Genomic DNA, 20,429 nt, shown 5'->3' with positions numbered 1-20,429 from the left:
TTGCTATGGGAAATTTTCTAACAGATTAGTTTACATGGGATATTTTTCAATTCAGTGAAAGATTTTGCCTTCCAAATACCTTTCATGCTACTTGTGTCCGTGACTTAGCTGACATACTGACTCACACCACCTTATGGAAAAGTAACATGATGGAGAAGAAAACAGCTGCTACACAACAACAGCAGCCAAGCTTCTAATGTATGCACCAGAACTCTCAGGAGACTTTGGTGCAACAATCTGCAGAATGGCATTAGAAATAACCCAAAGTGATTTTTCTCACAGCATGGCTATGTGGTAGGAAATGAAAACACTGAACGGGAATCCCTCACTAGAACCTGGAGTAACATGCTCACAGTTCTACTAGAGAGAAATAAATTCAAGGTTCCAAATGCTAAATCTAAAGCTCTGATTAGAGCAAATATTCACAGCCACCTTTCACAGCTCAAAAAATAAGTTCTTCATAAAGCAGAAATGATATATCTTTTGTTGAAGCAGCAGTGAGAAAACAGTTTGACAGTTGAATAGAAAAAGAAGAACCCTCCACCTAAATGCACCACCTGAAGTACGATGAAGACAGGCTGCAGAGGTTAATTAAGAGCAGCAACCTTATTTTAGTGATATTAATCCCACACCAGGCAATTAGATAAAGCTTTTGTAGCGTACCCACGCCTAAATGCACAGTTACTTACACCAAATGGGATCATTCCATTTACTCTGGGGTATAGTCACAAAATCTGGATAACATACAAGGCATATTAGAGTGACAACATGACCCACTAAACTACACTTCACTTGATTATTTGTGTACTGTAAAAACTGAAGCCTCCCATTTTCCACCCTCCCCATATGAGGAATCACACAAATATTAAAAACAAAAAACAAAACAAAAAAAACACACACAAAAACCCACCAACAATTATTTCCAATTAAAGATTATATTTGTAAGCCAAGCAAGCAAGTGCTCATTATAACTACTAGTTATAATCACAAGTGATTGTTTCCACATTAATCCTTCCTTTCCTGCTGTAGCATTAAGTACCTTAAGCCCACCACCAAAGGGCCCTAAGCCCACCACCAGGCCTCATAGCAGAAGCTGGTACAGAACTTACAATCTTTTCCTCATGTATGCTATTGCTTTCTACAGGCATGCTGTTGGCATTACTTCCTGAAGGCACAACACAGCCAGCACAATGCACCTGAGATGAAGGCATACTCTGCAAAGGTTAAGACACACAACACATCACACAAACCACAAGGCTAAATGCATGTGAGGCAGAAAGGTATAAAGAAATGATGAAAGCTAAACGCTCATAGTGGCCATACATTTTACCAGATTTCAAGTTAACAGGCAGAAAAACTCATGTGCTTGCACTCTTCTCAACAGCGTTTTATGATGAGGAATAAAAGTCAGGCTTCTAACCACCACAGAATTACTAGAATCACTAGAATTACTAGAGCTACATAGAATTAATTAAAAAAAAAAAAAAAAGTGGTTACTGTTACTTTAAAATGGAAATACCCAGTAGAGAAGGATACTTACCAAGAAGTGAAACAAACCCAATGTTTCAGGTAAAAAAAATAAACAATGAAAACCCCCCCAAATATAATGAATTTTAACCAAATAATTCCAAAACTGTATTGGAACAGAAGCATGTGACAATCAGTTTGCCAAGAATGTGAAATTAGTTGATTCCACAAAGAACAAGGTAGCTCCCAAAGATTACCTCCTGACTAAGCAGAGGTCGACTTTCAAGTGGGGTCTTCCTTTTATGTTCCTCTTTCACTGGCATTAAGGGTTTGAAAAACTTGGGTGGTTGAGGAGAAAATGCTTTAAAAGGGCTGGCCATTAAAGCATGAGAATTCTCAGACACAATACCTAGGGAAAAAAAAAACAGCAAAAAAATATTCTACTTTGCTTCTTCATATCTTAACTGCAAGAGCAAAAATTCAAAATAATAGAAGGTTAAACCATGCATTTGACAAATTGATGGTTACAGAAAGAATGGCAATACTTCAGTATTTAACTACTGACTCAAGCATGAGATAGTGCAGAACTCTATGAAGGCAGATTGTTTTCCTCTGAGCAGTCTAGAAAGAGAAGGAAAGCAGAGAACAGCAGTATCTGCCCTTTCCACTCTGAGGCTCTGGTTTTTCTCCTCTTCATCTCAGTCATAAAAAGTGGGAAACATCCCTGAAACTCAGACTGACAGCTTTTTGCTTCCTGTGCCTCTTTTTCCTCTGCGCACAACACTGCAATTCTGCGCTGGAACCAAGCTAGCAATCCAGCATAACTAGGGTGATGAAAAAGAAAGTTCTAGGCAAGGAAGCACTGGCTCTACCAACACTTCCTGTGCAAAAAGAGCAGGTTACAATTTGACCTAAAGAAAATAAGACATCCGTGATTGCTGACATGGAAGAACAAATACCCTAGCAAGGCAAAGAACCTGCAAAAGGACTCTTCCCACAAGCCTCTTCATTGTCAAATTCATAAATTAGCAGCAGCTTTTCCTTTTCTCTCCTCCTTCTGTTTTGATCCACATTTAGCTTGTCTGTTTTCCTCTTGTATTTGATTTTGAACACTCTCAATTTCTTATACTTTCTTGAATATCTTCATACATTTCTCTTTCACCCCTATTCACAGATTATGTTTAGCTGCTAAAGCAAGAAGCTGGATAAAGCATTTAAATAGGAGAAAAGAACTGAGAATTTAATAAGAAGAACACTGTTTTTTATCTGATTTTCAATCTAGTGCAGTAATTAAAAACCACAAGCAGAATCATTACACATATACTTTAAAGTCTCACCGCTGCCATCTTTGTTCTTGCGTGGTGACTCCCTGGGTAAAGTACCATAGCATGATACATCTTGATAACTGGAAGAACAGTCAGACATATCTAGGTGACTTTCAGACCAACCCTAAGAAACAAAAATACATAAATATGCATGCTGATACAGGAAAACATGGTTAATAGGTAAACTCAAAAATTGACTTTATTATTTTTTTTTAACCTCAAATATACCAACTTAATGACTTCAAGACATTTTTCTGTCTTGAAAATGATGGATTATTCAGAAGCAATTCACTTTTCTTTGAAAATATACTAGAGATGGTCCAAAAGTAATCCCTATTTTATTATGCTGGCTCAAGACATCAGAGTCAGATGTTAGCAGCATGGCAGTAGAGGTTGAACCTTCCCATCAATGTTCTGTTTTCTCTACGGTTTTCTCTATCTTTCCCCTTCTTAATTATCATTTTCTATCACTCTAATATAAAAAGCAGAGAAGAACAAAAGAGTTTAACTCAAAATAGGATGTAATTAGCATTTGTTAGATATATTATGTAAACTTATTATTATTTTTTTGAACTTCATATTTACATACCTTATCATCATCATCACAGGCAGAAAGATCTAATCGGCTACAGGATACCTACAAAACACCAAGAGGTAGAATGACAAAATGCATTCCTTTTATTTATAAGATGTCTTAAGGAGATACTGAACATTTAGTCCCAACTTTTCAGATAAGATTAATTAAAAGGACAGCTACATTTGTTTTGTCTGAGTGGGGGATACAACAATGCATAAAATGCACACAAAACCAAAACTATCCATTTCCACCATGAAAAGGAGTAAAAGAGACTTTTACATCAAAGTGAAAAAAAGTAACCTGAATAACAGCAGCCATCGTTCTAAAGTTCTTCCCAAGCTATTACCTTTATACAAGGAGGAGAGTTCTGACCAACTCTCCCTCTGCCCTTGCTTTCTTCCAGAACAGAAAACTGTGAGGAGGGATTTCTATTGAATGACTGACTTTTTTTATGCATGTCAACATTTCTACAGGTTGACTACTCCTACTTCAAAATAATCATTACCGTATCACATTGCACAAGTATTACATCAGTACACAGACAACACCATTCCACCCAATTCATGCTAATTTACCAGAGGAGAAAGGGTTCTTACATTGTGGACATTTGGTGTGCTCATGCTTCTGCGGATGTTTCTTGCTTTGGTAGAGAGTGCTTCTTTGACTGTAACTGCCTATGTAGAAGAACAGAACCCACTTAAAATCGCACTGTTACCAAAGATGAACAATGTCACGGGTTTCCTCATGAGAAGCAATCACACAGGACAGAATGACAGAATTACTGAGGTCAGAAAAGATCTCTAGTGGTTATACGGTTCAACCTCTCTGGATTCAAGTAGGTCTACCTACAGCCACTTACCTAAGGGAACATCCAAATGCCTTTTAACTATCTCTCCATGGGAGGAAACCCTTGGAATCCGTTCCATTGCTCAGGCACCCACACAGAAAAGAATTGTTTCCTGATGTTCAGACAGAATGTCCATTACCTCTTATCCTGTCAGTTGGCGCCAGTGAAAAGAGTCTGCTTCTGCTGTGTTTGAACCCTCCTTCTAGGTACTGAAATGACTGAAATGCAATGAAATGTTCTACTACCCCATCCTCCAGTCCCTCTTCTGCAGGCTAAAAAGTCCCAACTTTGTCTTTTCCTCATAGGAGAGGTATTGCAGTTCCTACATTATCATTGTGGCCCTTTGTTGTACTCACTCCAGTATGTCTGGGTTTCTTGTGCACTGGGGAGCCCAGAACTGGACACAGCACTCAAGGTGTGGCTTCACCAGTACTGAATAGAGAAGGATCACCTCCGTTGACTAGCTGGCAATACCCCGCACCTAATGCAACTCAGGATACTACTATCTTTCTTTGTTGCAAAGGCACTCTGGTGGCTCATGTTCAACTTGGTGCCCATGAGGGAACTCTAGGTTCTTTTCTGTCAAGTTACTTTCCAGGTGAGTGTCCCCAGCATGTCCTGGTGCTTGGGCTTGTTCCTCCCCAGAACAATAGCTTTGCGCTTCTCCTTGTTGAACTTCATGATATTCCTGTTACACATTTCTCCATCATGTCCAAGTCCCACTGGATGGCAGCATAACCCTTTGGTATAACCAACACTCCCTGCAGTTTTGTGTTACCTGCAAAATTCCTGAGGGTATTCTTCATTCAGATCATTAATAAAGATGCTAAACAGAACTAGGCCCAGTACCAATCCCTAGGGTACACTGCTAGTTACTGGGTTCCAAGTAGGCCTTGTGCCACTGATCACCACAATCAGGGCCCTGAAATTCAGCCAGAATCTTTTTTTTTTTTTTTTTTTTCCAGTGTACCTAATGACAGCAAACAGAGCTTGAATTTACAGATCTTAATTTGTGCTCACAATCACCAAAATTTCTATCTGAAATCCATACTTTGGCTTTTGCCTGTTCAGCTTCTGACCATTACACTATTGCCAGCTCTAGTTAATCCACCACTGCTAAAATTCTGTATTTCACATGAATATCTCAGTCTTCCATTTATCTGTCCAGTGCTCTCACTTCAATTGAAAAACAAGCAACACTTAATATTTTAAAAACAAAACCACCCATATCCTCTACTTGGATTGTAATGAAAAAGTTAAAAAGATGACCCAACCGCCTTTTCCTTACCTGTCTTAACCGTTCAAGACTCAAAATGTTCTCCACCTGCAGTACTCCACGTGTGTATTTTTCAATGTAAGTTTCACCATCGGATGTACCCTCATCCTCACTCCTTGCAGCCATCAGCGCTAAGGTCTCACGATCTTCAATTTCTTCCGTGGCCTAAATTGCAAGTTACACTATTTAGTTTTCTGAATTAAAGCGTATTGTTTTTAAGGTGTTGGTTCACTTACTTAGACCACCTCAATTCAGAAATTAATCTTAATCAGTAATCCTAACTATAATCAACAATTCAAGACTTCTCAACACACATATAAATGATGCTGAATGAAAGTAAATGCAACTTCCTTCCTGAACCTTAGATACTCTGCATGATTTCTCTAGAATTTAAATTCTAAGTACTACCATGCAAAGGCAACAATTACACGGTGACTGAACTATTTGTTTTTATTTGTCCAGTTTACCTTTACAATCAATTTTAGAATACATTTTCAATTTCTACAAGTTTGTAATATAAAAAGCAGTTTATATTCCTGTAGAAATAAATTTCTCAGCTGTTTTTCTGTTTTCATTGACCTGAATGTCCTTTTAGTAGCCTCTGTATTCTTCCTGCAAAGGCTAATACAATTTCAGAGGCAGCTCTACTATAAGAACTCAGTTTACACAGTAAAAGAGAAAATAGTATCCTCACAGTTTTCTACTACTAATAGGTAGAAATGACCTCACTACTGAGCTTCAGGGTGTGCAATTCGGCAAGTTGCCTCATATCAACAAAGCAGGATGTTTACTTTGCAGTGCATACTACTCACCATAACAGGTCATTCTGTTACTTTCAGTGAATTTGCCAGAGAAATATGGTACAATTTACCTTTGGTATATTGGATACTATTTCATAGGTCACTCCACAGGCGTAATATATATTTTTCAAGGATATTCTCCTTTTCAGGCTCTGGGTAAAACTCTAGAAACAAAGTAATTTCCAGTTACTGCTTTGATAATGATTACTTACAGTGCCTTTAAGACAAAAAAAAAAGTTGCAGTGCAAAAATTTATTTTACCACATAAGCACAATTTTCAGGACAATGATTTAGAAAGTTCCTGGTCAGTATTCACAGTCCTTAAAAGTACTCCTCACAGCCCTGTGCTCAGTATAAAATGCTGCAAAGTTCTAATAGTAACAGTTCCCTTCTGTTTTTCAATGAAGCTCAGTTCCTGTGTAATAACCTGTAACTGAGAAACTGTGGCTGCAGGAAGTCTCTAATACGTGTATGCTTACATTTCTCATTCTGTCAGCCACCTGTCAAAAAGGCAGAAAATTCCTTTTGCTATAGCAAAGCACAGCTCTGATTTCTAGCCACAGCTGGGACAGTAGCCACAGCTTTCACTGTTACAGTCACAGACTTAGTATGCTTCATTATCAGATTAGCCTTTACATCATGAACTGTAAACTTAACTTTCACCTCATAAGGCATTTTAGACAAATGAAACGAACAAGGGAAAATATCTCAAATACAAAGAGGCAAGGAATTCAGCTATTAGTAAGTTATGCAGTAGCACAACAGCTCTTTGGTGTCCCAACCCTACTTCCCGTTCCCATCGCAAAATCTGAAGCAATTCTGAAATATGCTCTTGGTCTCAGTTGTCCGGGAAACAGAAAGCAATGCAATTTTAGAGAGCATCTCATTGTCTAAACTACTTTTTTGTTGCTGTTGATGTAAAAGTAGTACCTGCTATACTCTGAACCAGATCAGGTTGAAAAATGAACAGCTCAACGGGCTATACTAGACAAGCACAGCATCACTGTGACCTATGCTGATCTGTTTTTCATTTATTTTTCATAAGAACGGGAGACATGCAAAATCAAGCAAGCAGCTAGGAAAACATCCATAAAATTGGGGATATAAAACAGAATTAGTAATAAAATATGAATTATTACCTGCTTGTTATAAATATTGGCTGCAATCCTTTTCCGTAAGATCAGTTCCATTGCAGCAGGATGGCTGAGCTGCACAGTAGTCTTCACTATTAAGTAAATCCTCTCATTTTGAGGAGTTACTCTATTCAGATGCACTGAATCATGGACAGAAGAGTCCCAGGCAGCAGTGGCTGAAACCTACACAGAGAAATCACACGGAAAAAAGAAAATCAAAGCCTCAATTACTTTGACAAATAATTTGCAATGTTTTAACATGGCGAAAAACAATTATTCTGTAAAAGAACAGTAAGTACCATTGAGCAAAATTAAGTAAAATGACCCTTTTATAATAAGGAATGTATCAGAAGAACCATAAAAGGTGTTAAGATACCACAGAACATGATGGAGCACACAATCCTAGCTCCAAAAGAAAGTTTATAACCAGAGGAAGGCAGAGCGGAAAGCAGAAGCAAAATTGAAGGAAGAAAAACAAATCGTATTGCATCTACATTGAAAGTTTATTGAATTCAATGACAAAGCTTCCACTTATTCTAACAAGTTATGACTTTCTATACAGAATAAACCTGTTCCCATCCTGCAGAACATCTTTTTCCTTCCCCGTCTCCTTCTGAATCTCAGTATGCCATTTACTCTGCAAATGATCTTTTAAGTATTGGCCTGAGAAGGCACAGAAAGTGAAAGAAATGCAAGTTGACTGGTTCCAGGTATACTTTGGAACTTCTTAGTTCCAACAATTCCCAATTTACCGGACTTAAAAAGGAATCATGTACTACGAAAGAAAAAAGCTTTATTTAAACACTAAGCTTTGCCTTGTGAGGACAATAAAGGAAGCAGTTTCCTCCGAAAAATTGAAGAGCCCGCAAGAGAAAGGATGAAGGGAGAAGGAAAGAAGAAATTTGATTTACCTCATCATCACTGTGTTTTATGATCGGCAGATAAAAGAATGGACTCCCGTGCTCCTTTGGTAGTATTGAGTTAACTCCTGATGCATGGGGACCTATAAGTTGTTCATTGGCACTGAGGTCATCAGCTAATGAAACAAACGTGCAAAGAAGGAAACAGTTTTACACCAAAGGATATTAATATAGAGAGGCAAAGTTGTAATTATTTCATAATACATTTAGCTCTGATTAATCTTACCATGCATTATTTCAAAAATAATTCAAGCATACAAAATGGGATTCCTTCTGAACATGTTCTCACATGATCTAAACAGAATTCCAATCTATTTTTAGGTACTCATGAAAGGAACTTACCCAGCCAGAAAGTTCCTGATTTATCTAAACAACTCATTTCTTACTTAAATCAGTTCTGATGTATCCAGATTGCGAACAGCAGTACTGATAACATTAGGCTTTTAATAATACAAAACAAAAACAAAAAAAAACCCTGTTGTGCAATGATCCATAAATGTGTTCTATTGGTCTTCTGTCTGCTAAACTCTGCTTACAATGAAAAACAAAAACATTGCTTGTGAGAATTGATGAAGGAATTTTTCAAAAGCAGTGTTCAAAGAAGACATTAGTATGTTGCCTGTATGAACATATCTAGGAGCACAACGAAGTGCTGGATGTGACAGGGCTTGTGGATCCTTCTCTACTTTATATCTAAGAGTTTATTCTTACAGACTTAGAATCATAGAATCGCTAAGGTTGGAAAAGACCCACAGGATCATCCAGTCCAACCATTCGCCCAGTCCTTAAATATGGTGCTAACTCCAGTATCTTGTTGCTTAACAGCGAGTCTGCATTCTAAGAACAAAATTCAATAGTCTTCTCACAGTTAAAACTAAGTGTCTTCAAAGGGAGAACATTTAGATACTCTAGCACTGTTCATTAAACCATCTGTTTAAACCTCTACAGATAACTCAGATCTGTAACAGCTGGGAGATTCCCCTATGTTCTTATGACATGTGGATTTGTATATCAAAATGCACACAAAATGTTTCTTTCTCTTCTTCCATTTAAACTAAGCTTGCTCTTTTACACAGTTTTTTGTTGAATAAACAATTCTTGTACTCGTATGTTCCTGACTTGCACCTTAATTTTAAAATATTTGTGCTTAATTATTCCAACATGTGTAATCAGAAGAAAGAACATTCTACAATCTATGCCAGACGCTGCCATTGACAGATCTCTCTTACGTCTGCTTAAATATTTAAGATCCACTATTCCATCTATCAGTGTACTGTTAGAAATTAAATTTTATTATTTTCCAAAGTTTCTTAATCTGTCGTTACAGCATACCATTCAAATCAAGGAAGAGGACGGGTATATGTGTTTCCATTCCTGCAGGTGGAATCCTGAAACGAAACAAACTGCTGTCAACAAGGAAGACAAATACCCACCAATACTAATTTGGGCAAATCGATCTCTATGTAAGATTTTATTAACTGTAATCGGTGACTAAAGCTGTCAACATTTTGATGGCTAATCTGAATGTCTGCATTGCACAGACGGTGTTTTGCGTATCTCCACATGTAACTAAATGTAATGTTTCACCAAAACTTAATTCACACACTTCAGTGCATTTCAATTGTTACAATGACAGCTCTAAACATCCCACTCTGCTTCCTATAAAATTAACTGGCTGCAGTCATCTTACACGTAAAGGTTAGCAACCCTTCAAACAAATGAATAGGTAACTACTGACAAGACATAGTCTTTATAACAATAAACACATTTCTAGCTACATGACCACAGTATACTTCAAGTGAATAAGGGGAAAAGAGTCTTAAGTTTGAGAGGAAAAAATACCACTACATTTATACCACTGAATAAGAGATTTAGGTTTTATCAGGGACATCAGTGTTCACTTGATTAGACTTCTTATTTTTTGTCCATGCTTTCCCAAATTCAACCTGATGCATTCTTAATTTTTCAAAGCTAGTTCCAATGATCTTATTTAAAACACAAATTCAAATGAAATTAAAGATACATTAGTAGAAATTTGAATGGAAGAAGAGAACAACCTTTTAAATTAGAATATCTCCCTTCCACACCCTGAACTCAATGAAATCATCATGTTCTATAATTCATTTTTGAGACGTTCCTCTATTATTTTGCTGAAAGGAGTCAAACTACAAGAAAACTCTCCGAATTTAAAACAAAACATCAAAGAAGTAAAACACTTTTAAATTCAAAGGTGATGTTCAAACTGTCAAAGCTATCTCGAAACTACTTTATGTAGTAAGTTAACCAGGCAGCTGTTGCTTACGTCCAAAACGGCATCAGACCTCATGCCAGCTCTGTGTAATTTGTGGCGGTATAGGAAAATGTAGAAAGCTATAAAACATCCTGAGATTTTTACCTTGCAAGTTTGCAATGTTCCTACAGAAAAAGCAAACCACTGCAATGTTTTTTTTTTTCTGAACATACCAATTTGCAGGTGCACCGGGGATTCCACTGCCTGGTGCTGGAACAAAGACCGCATTCCTTTCTTCCGTCAGCCCTACCCACTGTTCTACCAGCCGAGCTTCTCGTTCTATATCATCCTCAGATTTTTCTACAGAGGAAGAGGTTAATATTATATATAAGACACTTTTTTTTGTTGTTGATGAAATAGTACTTGTGAGTTCTTAAGCTTCAAACCTTGTTTATTGCTGATCTTTTGAATCTGCTCATCTAAGTATTCTCTGCGTTTTATCAATGCATCAGACCATCTTTCTCGTACACAGTTTAAATCTTCTTCCTAACATGGAAGAAAAGAGGAAGTTATTATGCTTTGTGGTTAAGATCAAATGGCAGTGAATTTGTGATAGTTTCATCAGAACTGATATTAAACAGCTTGCATGATGCAGAAAACTTTTTCCCCCGAATAACATGCACGCTAATTGAGTACCTCATCACCCATGAATGGAAGCTTATTTGCTTTCAAATCTCAAAATCCAAAAGGAGGAAAAGAAAATATGAAAACCTCAGATACTGAATAGGATTATACACCATAGGCTAATTATTCACAGAAATGGCAATTAAACTTTTTACTAGTGTATGGAATAGGAAAAACAGGTATAATGAGTTGATTGTAAGTTCTCCTGAAGATTAGACAGGTCAGTATACCCTCAAATCTGCATGAAGTTCCATTGCTAGTAGTTGCTATCAGTGCAATTAAAAGGTTTCTCATGCAAACAAAACCCATCATGCAATCATGCTTTGTGGTATCACAGAAAATCTGGTTCATTCTTCTCTGTGATTTGTCAGGAAGCGCATGAACAGCCCGCAAGAAGTTAGTGCCTAACTGGTATTTCTGAGGTTGCTGTAAAGTCTAATACATTATCTTATGGGATATCAGCATTCTCCCCAAACTAATTTTACCTCTGTAAAGCTGTCTACTAAAAATAAGACTTCCGTGTAAAATCTCTACCGTGTTTTACATTTTTAGGTATTTCTTCTTCTGGCCTTTGCCATCTTTTAAACAGTTCTTCCTTCAAGCTTTCTCAACTTTGACTGCCCTACATTTACTTATCAGAAAAGAGCCACGTTCAAGGTTTCCAAACTTGAAAATAGAAAATTTCCTTCACTGAACTTCTGTACTCCCCATATTCTCATCCTCCACTTGCTCTCCCACTAGCATTTCAGAAAAATGCACAATTCAAAAGGTTAAGATGTTTTCTTTAGAAAATAGAATTAAAAAGCCATTTTTTGTGTAGTTTGGTTGAGAAGAACTTCTGTAGCTGCAGGGCTTTTTTTTTTTTTCCTACGATACTCAACAGAAACTATTTTCATTTTAAATCCAAGTTTCTTAAGTTTTTCTTCACGTAGCAATTCATGTAGCCCATTAGGAGAGCTGACTGCCGAATAGTAGAGAAAAGAGCACACTGCAAGAGTGTAGAGTCATTAGATAAACAGTGTTTAACAGCCCAAGTAGCCTCTTAAATGCATAGCATATATTTCAAAGCTGCTTTTGCTTGCACCACTTCGCTTGTTCATTTGAAAGCTGTTGGCTATTAGCATTAGCTGTGCCCCATGCCACAGGATTGACAGCAACAGCATCAATACCTGGTAACTATCCATATCACCACCATCATCCTCCTCCTTCTGGTAGGAGAAAATAAATTTTGTAAAAAACAAAAGAACATGCATTTTTTAACAGAAAAAAATCACAGAAATGCCCCCAAACCATGAGTGCAAACATTTCTTGACACAAACAAACTTGTAAAATGTTAAAATAACATTCAAGTAACCAAAGTCTTACTAACAGAGAGGATCCGATTTGTTCTTCATTACAGACTGTAGCATCTCAGCCATGATTTTAGAAGTTATATTTAGCAAATAAAGGAATTTATAGAATACAGCACCAGAAAAAGGACTGAGCAAGCATACAGCCAAACTTTACATTTACAGTTTTGTCTGTACTTAAGGTTAGAATTATTTGTGGTTCTGAATGACTGAAAGCACCATGCTTCCCTGGGTGGCCTGTTCCACTTGTTCTTTGCTATTGTTAATAAAAGAATGCTTTGTTTTCCATATGAATTTGTGTAGCAGCAGCAACAAGCCATTTATACTTCTTAAGACCTGCTGCATTCAGTAACAGCTTAAAAAGATAAATGTTATATCACTATAAGACATTAACCCTACTAATTTTCATTTTGTTTTACTCTTCAACTTACACCATTCATACATGAGAGAGAAATTAACCGAATCATTAATCTGGTATTATTTCACTGCTGCAAAAGTAAAAACAACTTCCATATGCCTGTGGTCTTGTATGTATCCAGATATCACACTTGGCTCTTTATCAGTTACACACTAAGTTACAAGCAAGCTAAAAAAGAAGCAGCTTTAGCGTCCTATACTCACATTAGCCTCAAACACATATAAAACAGCAAGATAACGTGTCATGTACCAGTGTGTGAACTAAGGTCCCTTTTGGAACTTTCGGGCAGGATCTAAAATAGCAAAGTAAAAACAGAAAATAAATCAATGCATGAAAAAGAACTGTCTTACCTGATAGCTGTCCAAGCCCCTTTGCAATTTGGTTGATCTGGCAGTCACACCACCTATAGAGACTGAAAGAATTGCTTCTACCATGAGAGGCAATGTTCCTGAATGTTGTACAGGTTTCACTGTCACCTGAACTCTGCGAGAATGACCCTGAACAGGAAGGTAATTGATAGAGAAAGACAGAGAGGGAGAGAGAAACAGAAGGAATCTAAGAATAAAATTTAGAATCAATTTAAGTATGAACAAGGCAATAAGGAAAAAACATACCTGCCTAAGCTGGAAAATCCCCCCCGTATTTACATCTTTTGCCTGATGGAGTTCAACTGCAGTATATTCTCCCATCTCATTCAATTCTTGTATGGAAATCCACATTTCTATTCTTCGAGTTACTTCATTCCACCTAAAAAGACATACCCACAAAAACTAATGGTTGCCTCGTCAAAATATGACAAGTGCACCACAGGTATTCGAAAGCCTCTGGAAAGCTGATGAAAGCATCCAAGAGTAATTTATACCTATCTCTCAGTGTCCTAGTTTTTGCATGAAGAGAGTCAACTTCCCAAACAGAGGTGCCATTGCCTGTACATCTGTGACCCCACACCTCAATAGCAAGAGCTCCTTCTGAAATGAACTCCAAAAACTCCTCTGTGACATTCACCACATAGTCCTAGAAATCAGAAAAAAACACATTACAACCAATGAAATAAAATAATTGCAAGTCCTCAATCGGTTCACAAAGATTCACCAAACAATTGCACATCTGCATGGTACAAGCATACAGTTTGGATCACAAAGCTTGACTTTGGTCAACAGAGCTGTGAAACAAATAATCTCAGCAACTTATGCTTCTGCATATTGAGCATTGTGCTTTGAAAATTTACATAAAAGCCCCATCACAGTCCCAGTAAGATTTTTAAAGTTACTGAGCTTACTGAACAACTGTATAAAATATCCTTATATAAACTATAGTTTTCTCTGTACACACTGAAGATGACAACTGAACTTATAAGATCATTTTCCATTTTATTGCATTACAAAGAGGAAATGAAGTAAAATATTATAGCACTCAACGTATTTTCAAAAGTCATTAGTTATATGACTTAATTCCACCCTTCCTCCCCCAGGGAAAACAACACTTAAATTCTAAACAGCTTAAATCAAATATACCATCCTTCTGACAGTATCGTTCCATGCTAAAAATAATTACCCTACAATGAGAGAAGGTCACTGTAAAATGAGCATCTTTGCTCTGAGGTGAAGGCACATCTGGATCTACAATTGGAGCTGCTACTGTTGACTCGCATTGATCCCAAAATGTGTATTGACAAAAGACAAAGTTGGAGAGATTAGGTGGCAGTCCGGTTGCTTCTTTTATCTTTACCTGAGTAGACAAGATGGATGTACTCATAAATACGATTATTTCTTCAATTATAAACTGATTAAAAACGAACTATTTAAATAAAAATTACCAACAACTAAGATTTTTTGAAAGGTTATCTCTGATTGCCTCTTAAAGACGACTCTACTCAGGAAATCTGTATTTTGCACATACAGAAATGCAGATGCAAGGAGAATAGCTACATGCATCTAACTAGTTTAGCCATGCATGTGCTTTCTTTGAGGAAGACAATACTACTGAGCGAAGAACTTTTCCATAAAAGAAGAAATGAAATCCAGACACCAGCCACTGATACTACATTTGATAATCAAACAAATCATAGCAAGCTGATATATGGAAAAACTATTTCCCCTTCTGTGTCTGCCATGAAAGACAGTCCTTCTAATGTCAGTATTTATTATATAGATCTACATATACTAGAAACTAACGCTGATCAGCTCGGTCACTGGCAACCATGGCCAGTGAGACTGGAATGCACTGAACTGGGACCAAGAGAAGTCTCCCTCTTTTAAGAAAATTCTGCTTTTTCTTGATAAAATTTAATGCAAGAAATTGTTTACATAGTTTTGTACTTAAGATTGACTACACAGTTACAAAGGTCTGAAACTGTTAAATTCATCATGTACTCTCACTTACCCTGCAGGAGAGCTTTTTTGCTCTGTGAATAATTTCTCCATTGTTATCCATGACTTCCAGACTTCCACTCTCACTAGAATTCTCAGATGAGTCATCTCCTTCTACCACACGTTCTGGGACAGACCCAGTGACTCGCATTACTTCAACATGCAATCGTCCTGCAACCTAACGCAAGAAAAATACTAAGAATCTATGCACAAATGATTCAAAGAAAAAGATGGTAGATATCTTACTCTAGGAGGCACACAGAGACTGCTAACTAGACTGAATGTTAGAACTAAACAGCTCGCAACTATCACATGAAAAGAAACAACGACAAAAAAAAAGAAGAGAGGAATATAAAGAAGTTATTTGTATGCAGAACTATTAAGCTTTTTTTAAGAACAAACAAACAAACAACTTTATCCACACAGGTATGAATGCACAGGTAAGAATCAGGACACTATTTCGCTTTACCTCCCCCTGCTGGCTGATGATAGGCACAGCATATTGCAGCTTAACATCATAGAAAAGGCACTCCAAAAATACGTTTGCCACACCAATTAAGTTGTGATTCTCCTGTGCTTCATAAAAAGGATCACCTCTTTTGCCAGTGAGCTTCCTTATCTGTTTTAAAGAGCACAGAAGTTATTTCAAATAATTTAAGAATGGAAATCAAAATCAAATTATCAAGCAATACAAGATCATGGCACAAAAATTAAGTCACTATCACGTGTTCCTGTTCTTTCCCATTACACAAATAAAAAGGGAAATCTGAAATGAAATCTTTGAGATGAGACATACAATCCTTTCTTTACTATGGTAAGCAATAACATAAGGTTCACTATACTTTTTAAATGAAAGCACAAATAATCTTCAAGATGAGGAGCTGTTCTAGCTGCTGGGGGCCACTACTAGGGCAAAAGGGAAGTTGCAGGATTACTCCTACTTAAGCCTACAATTGTTACTACGATTACTCGAGAGGTGAGATCACATCTGCAGCAGTTTCTATGCAAGTACCTCATAGCAGCCAAGAAAGAATTTATGCAGATTCCTGGCATGATATGCACACATCAGTGGACATGTTAGCTCCTTCCCTTCTCCTCCTCTTTCATCACCATTTGACTTACATGCTTCCATATAGCACATACAGCACATGCATTATGTCTGACATATGTAGTGGAAAGAATAATCCTGTCTCAGGAAAGTATATTAATTGAATGTATACACTGACAGAATACGCTATCAGTTCTTAGTAAAGTAAGCAAAATCGTTGTTGCCTTCAATGGGCACTGATGAAGTGCTCAGCATCCCCTGTATTAGAGATTCCCATCGTCCTGTCTAAGGCAGAGAACAAAAGCACAACAGCTGTTCAAACATATTTGGGAATTAATCATGTTACAAGTAATTCAGGTGTTCCATATTGGCCATATGACAGTAAGATACACCTCTGATGTAAACCAACAAGCTTCTAACAAATCCTACACTCATTTCTAAATCTGATCTGCTGCTTAGATTCTCAGGAAACACCACTTGGTTTTCATAGAGATACTGATGCAGACTACATAATCTTTATTGATTTCTTCACTGTTTTAAGGCTGGAGAATATACAACCAAAATTACAGGATATTTACCATTTTAAGATTAAATTCTACCCCTCTGATGTGTTCTGCACTTGAAATGTATCTAAGCAGCATGGGCACTCTAGCCACCCTACCTATTTTTGATACTGATCAATGTTTAATCAGTATTTCCAGTGAAGCTTGCCGTTTCCATTTAGAGTTAATGCCTACCTGCGTGGCATTTGTATAATGGAAGGTAAACATAAGCCTTAACTGCTGTCATGAGTCACTAGCTCAGCACAACCATGTCTGAGAATGTAAGTGAGGATAAGACATACCTATATTTTACTCTGCATAGGCATTTTGTTCACAGTTGTTTCTTTTTTCACCACAGTACCACACTCTTTCATACACTAAGTCATTGCACTTCATCTGCACATCATACTAAAAGGGGTTAGAAGAAAACACACTGTGATCCCTTTCAAAAATAAATATTTCATACCTCAGGAATTTTCTCCTTCCACTCTTGATAGACATCTCTCATGTCAATCAGTTTGTTCTCCAGTTTCTCAATAGTCCACACTTGAGTAGCCTTTCCTTTTCTTCTCACTTGAATAGCAGGCTCACTCACTATTGCACCCCTCTAAGCCAGAAGAAAAAAAAATAACAACTGCAAGAACTGTGCATGCGAGTAGTTTAACCTTTCACTCTGACTGTTCTCCTAAAAAGGAATTAAGTTAACAATATATAGCTTCCTCTGCATGCCAGCCATACCATCTCTGGCCTCTAACACAGCATATCCTTACACATTTCTGAAGATTCAGACCTCTTTTTTCTTCTTAAACAACTTCTATTTACACAGTATCATTAACAACTCTCAGTCAAATAGCTTATGACGAGTATATGATTTTAATTGCTACCATTATATTTACAGCAACAGTACAACATGAAAGCACTTTAGAAAAAGTTACAGGGATCTTAAACAAAACTGGTAATTTTTGCAAACAACTAAAATGTAGCACTTTACTTAGGTTTTACAGCAACAGAACACAAATGTCTGATCACAAACTACATTCACATACCCTTATCACACACTTGAAAGAACACTAAGAGCCATACTTAATACTCTGATGTCATTTTTACATTAATCCCTTTCCATATATTAAAATCAGGTAGCACCTCTGTTTTGTCTACGCATAATCTAACAAAAATAAAATTTTATGGCCTTAAGTTGAAGATGAATGTTAAATACATCTACACTTTTATTAGGAATAAACCTATGTCATTTTCCAGCACTATTATTATGCTATTACCTTTTTGTTGGCACTGAGGTTCTCAGCGGGGATTTGAAGCGTTACTTGGTAATCTGTTAGCTTACTCATTTCTTCTGCTAGGAAGTTTGCTTCTCTCACCAGCGTATTTGCTTTCACTATCTGCTCTCGAAGTTTAGCCAGGCTCTGTCGAAACAATTCATCCCTGCGGTGCAGTAGGGAACATGAAAAATACACAGAAACCTATTTCTATTATTGGAAAGCTGCAAATAGAGGTGCTAACAAAGAATTTTCTGAAGCAAGAGTAAGGAGAAATGCCATACTGCACTACATCAGCAAACTCGAAACTGTTGGACAATTTTATGAAGGAAGAACAGTGATCACATATTAAACAAACATATTATTGTTGAGATAAGTCGAGCACAGCGATGCCCAAATAAAAAGGGCACAGTACTGTGACAGCTGTTACAGTGATAATTTGTTAAGAGTCCTAAGGGTATTCTTTCAAGAAATGAAATAATTGCAGTTGTCTTTGCCTTTAATCGGTAGTCAAGTTCCACAGAAACTACCAGTCCCAACACGTAGTACTTCATCTTGATAAAAACTGTTCTTCCTCATATCGTGACACTGGAATCTGAAATCACTGCAGGCCAAAGCTTTACACTACAGCCAGGGCTTCGCAGTTCTACAGACTCTTGGATCATCCTGCATATATTGAAGCAATCTCAAATGTACATATTAAAAAACCACCTTAAGTCCTATTTACCGAGAGTACCTTTTAACTGAATCAGTGAATGAGCACAGACTAAAGCCTCTGCACTCTGTACACACAACAGTTTCTGGACTAATTCCAGACAGTTTTGTAGGGCCTGTCTGAGCAAATCACTTCTAACATACAACCCGGCAAAGCTGCTGTGACACACACTGTACCTCCACCTGCAATGCGTTCATACCAGGAAGTCTTATCTGTAACTTGCTTTTTAAAAGTACCGCAACTCTCCTTTGATTAAACGGGAAGACCCCCTTTCTGCCTTCCTTGTAATCCCAACAGAACCTCCTGTGTCCCGTCACCTTCTGCAAAAAACTCACGAACAAATTTCAGACTTTTCAGTGACCAACACTCCCTTGTATGAATTTTCAGCTTACGCTGCACTCTGACTCTTCCCTGAAGCTGTAGCAAGGTGACAAAGTACTAACAGCATTAGCACATAGGTCTGAATTTTTTAGAGCCTTCAACATGCTACAACACGCTGCTTTGCCTCTCTCACCTATCTGGCTGGAGCTTGCAACAGTGGTGGATTTTGCTGGAACTTAAATAGTTGCTACTGTCATTAGATTAGAAGTCTACTTTCTCCATATCTACTGGTGTTACATGGAAAATTTCTCTCCCGCTTCTGTTAGTCTGGCTATAAAGACTAAGTGAGCAACTCTGGCCCACTGGAGTGACGCACCCCACAGACTGCTCTAATGTTGGATTCACCCAGAAAATGAAGGTAGAGTGAAGAATTACTCATTAAGTAGTACTTCATGATGAGAGTCTGTTACACCTGCAACCACTGCAAGACAGCTATCCCATTTGAGAAGCAGAAGACCGCTTTGATCTGTAAGAGCTTTAGGAGCCATAGGATTCAGCTACAGCCAGCCCCTTCCCTCACCCAGGAACCTGCATCTGGCTAGCTTTTGGGGTTTGCTCCCACACCATCCTTATCTTTGCTAGATACTTGAGAAAGAGATGGTTTAAGACTAGGAGGACTTACGAGCAGTAATGATAGTTCAAGCAACTATTATGGGTAGTTCTTATTTTCTTATGCATACGGTAGTTCTGTTTTTCTGCTGCTATGGCATCACTCTTCCAGAAACTTAGTTAAAAAATATGTTTCAGATGACATTTCTTAATTCTTACTGCACAAAGAACATGACAAACTTCGTCAGCGTGTTAGCAACAGCAAATATCCACTGAACAAGAAATACTCAAACACTTGTTTAAGCCAAGCATTAGCAAAACGCCTTCAAATCTCACTCTTGCAAAGTGTCATTGCAGTGTCTTGGATTCCCAGTGCCAGAGACAGAATGCTGACTCCAAACAAACTAAAGCTCTGCTCCAGTACACCACCACCACCCACCCCAACAGATAAACTTGTTCAAAGTTACACTGGATTTACTTTACACCAGAGGGTTTTAGCACTGTATCAGGTATCATCTATCCTCC

At 37.5% G+C, this 20,429-nt stretch overlaps 1 protein-coding gene across 9 annotated transcripts in view; it reads right to left on the bottom strand.

The window, feature by feature from the left end:
* The window catches only part of KIF13A (kinesin family member 13A), a 113,552-nt gene that overhangs the window by 10,864 nt on the left and 82,259 nt on the right, over positions 1-20,429 (bottom strand). For 4 of the 9 annotated variants that reach the window (XM_040696457.2, XM_418923.7, XM_040696462.2 and 1 more), the window contains 21 exons: positions 18,263-18,425; positions 17,452-17,592; positions 15,865-16,014; positions 15,409-15,573; positions 14,581-14,754; positions 13,889-14,040; positions 13,641-13,773; positions 13,377-13,523; positions 12,429-12,467; positions 11,022-11,121; positions 10,809-10,935; positions 9,678-9,733; positions 8,337-8,461; positions 7,432-7,608; positions 6,364-6,456; positions 5,505-5,657; positions 3,966-4,043; positions 3,382-3,429; positions 2,805-2,916; positions 1,725-1,876; positions 1,110-1,214 (listed from right to left, as the gene is read on the bottom strand). In XM_040696457.2, the coding sequence (XP_040552391.1) occupies positions 1,110-1,214; positions 1,725-1,876; positions 2,805-2,916; positions 3,382-3,429; positions 3,966-4,043; positions 5,505-5,657; positions 6,364-6,456; positions 7,432-7,608; positions 8,337-8,461; positions 9,678-9,733; positions 10,809-10,935; positions 11,022-11,121; positions 12,429-12,467; positions 13,377-13,523; positions 13,641-13,773; positions 13,889-14,040; positions 14,581-14,754; positions 15,409-15,573; positions 15,865-16,014; positions 17,452-17,592; positions 18,263-18,425 (2,590 nt within the window). The remainder of the gene's footprint in view (positions 1-1,109; positions 1,215-1,724; positions 1,877-2,804; positions 2,917-3,381; positions 3,430-3,965; positions 4,044-5,504; positions 5,658-6,363; positions 6,457-7,431; positions 7,609-8,336; positions 8,462-9,677; positions 9,734-10,808; positions 10,936-11,021; positions 11,122-12,428; positions 12,468-13,376; positions 13,524-13,640; positions 13,774-13,888; positions 14,041-14,580; positions 14,755-15,408; positions 15,574-15,864; positions 16,015-17,451; positions 17,593-18,262; positions 18,426-20,429) is intronic. The other 5 variants (XM_040696459.2, XM_004939628.5, XM_040696458.2 and 2 more) reach the window with 3 other exon arrangements.

The sequence above is a fragment of the Gallus gallus genome, chromosome 2 (assembly GCF_016699485.2).
Source record: "Gallus gallus isolate bGalGal1 chromosome 2, bGalGal1.mat.broiler.GRCg7b, whole genome shotgun sequence".
NCBI classification, from domain to species: Eukaryota; Metazoa; Chordata; class Aves; order Galliformes; family Phasianidae; genus Gallus; species Gallus gallus.
This window is presented reverse-complemented; position numbering and strand designations above follow the sequence as displayed.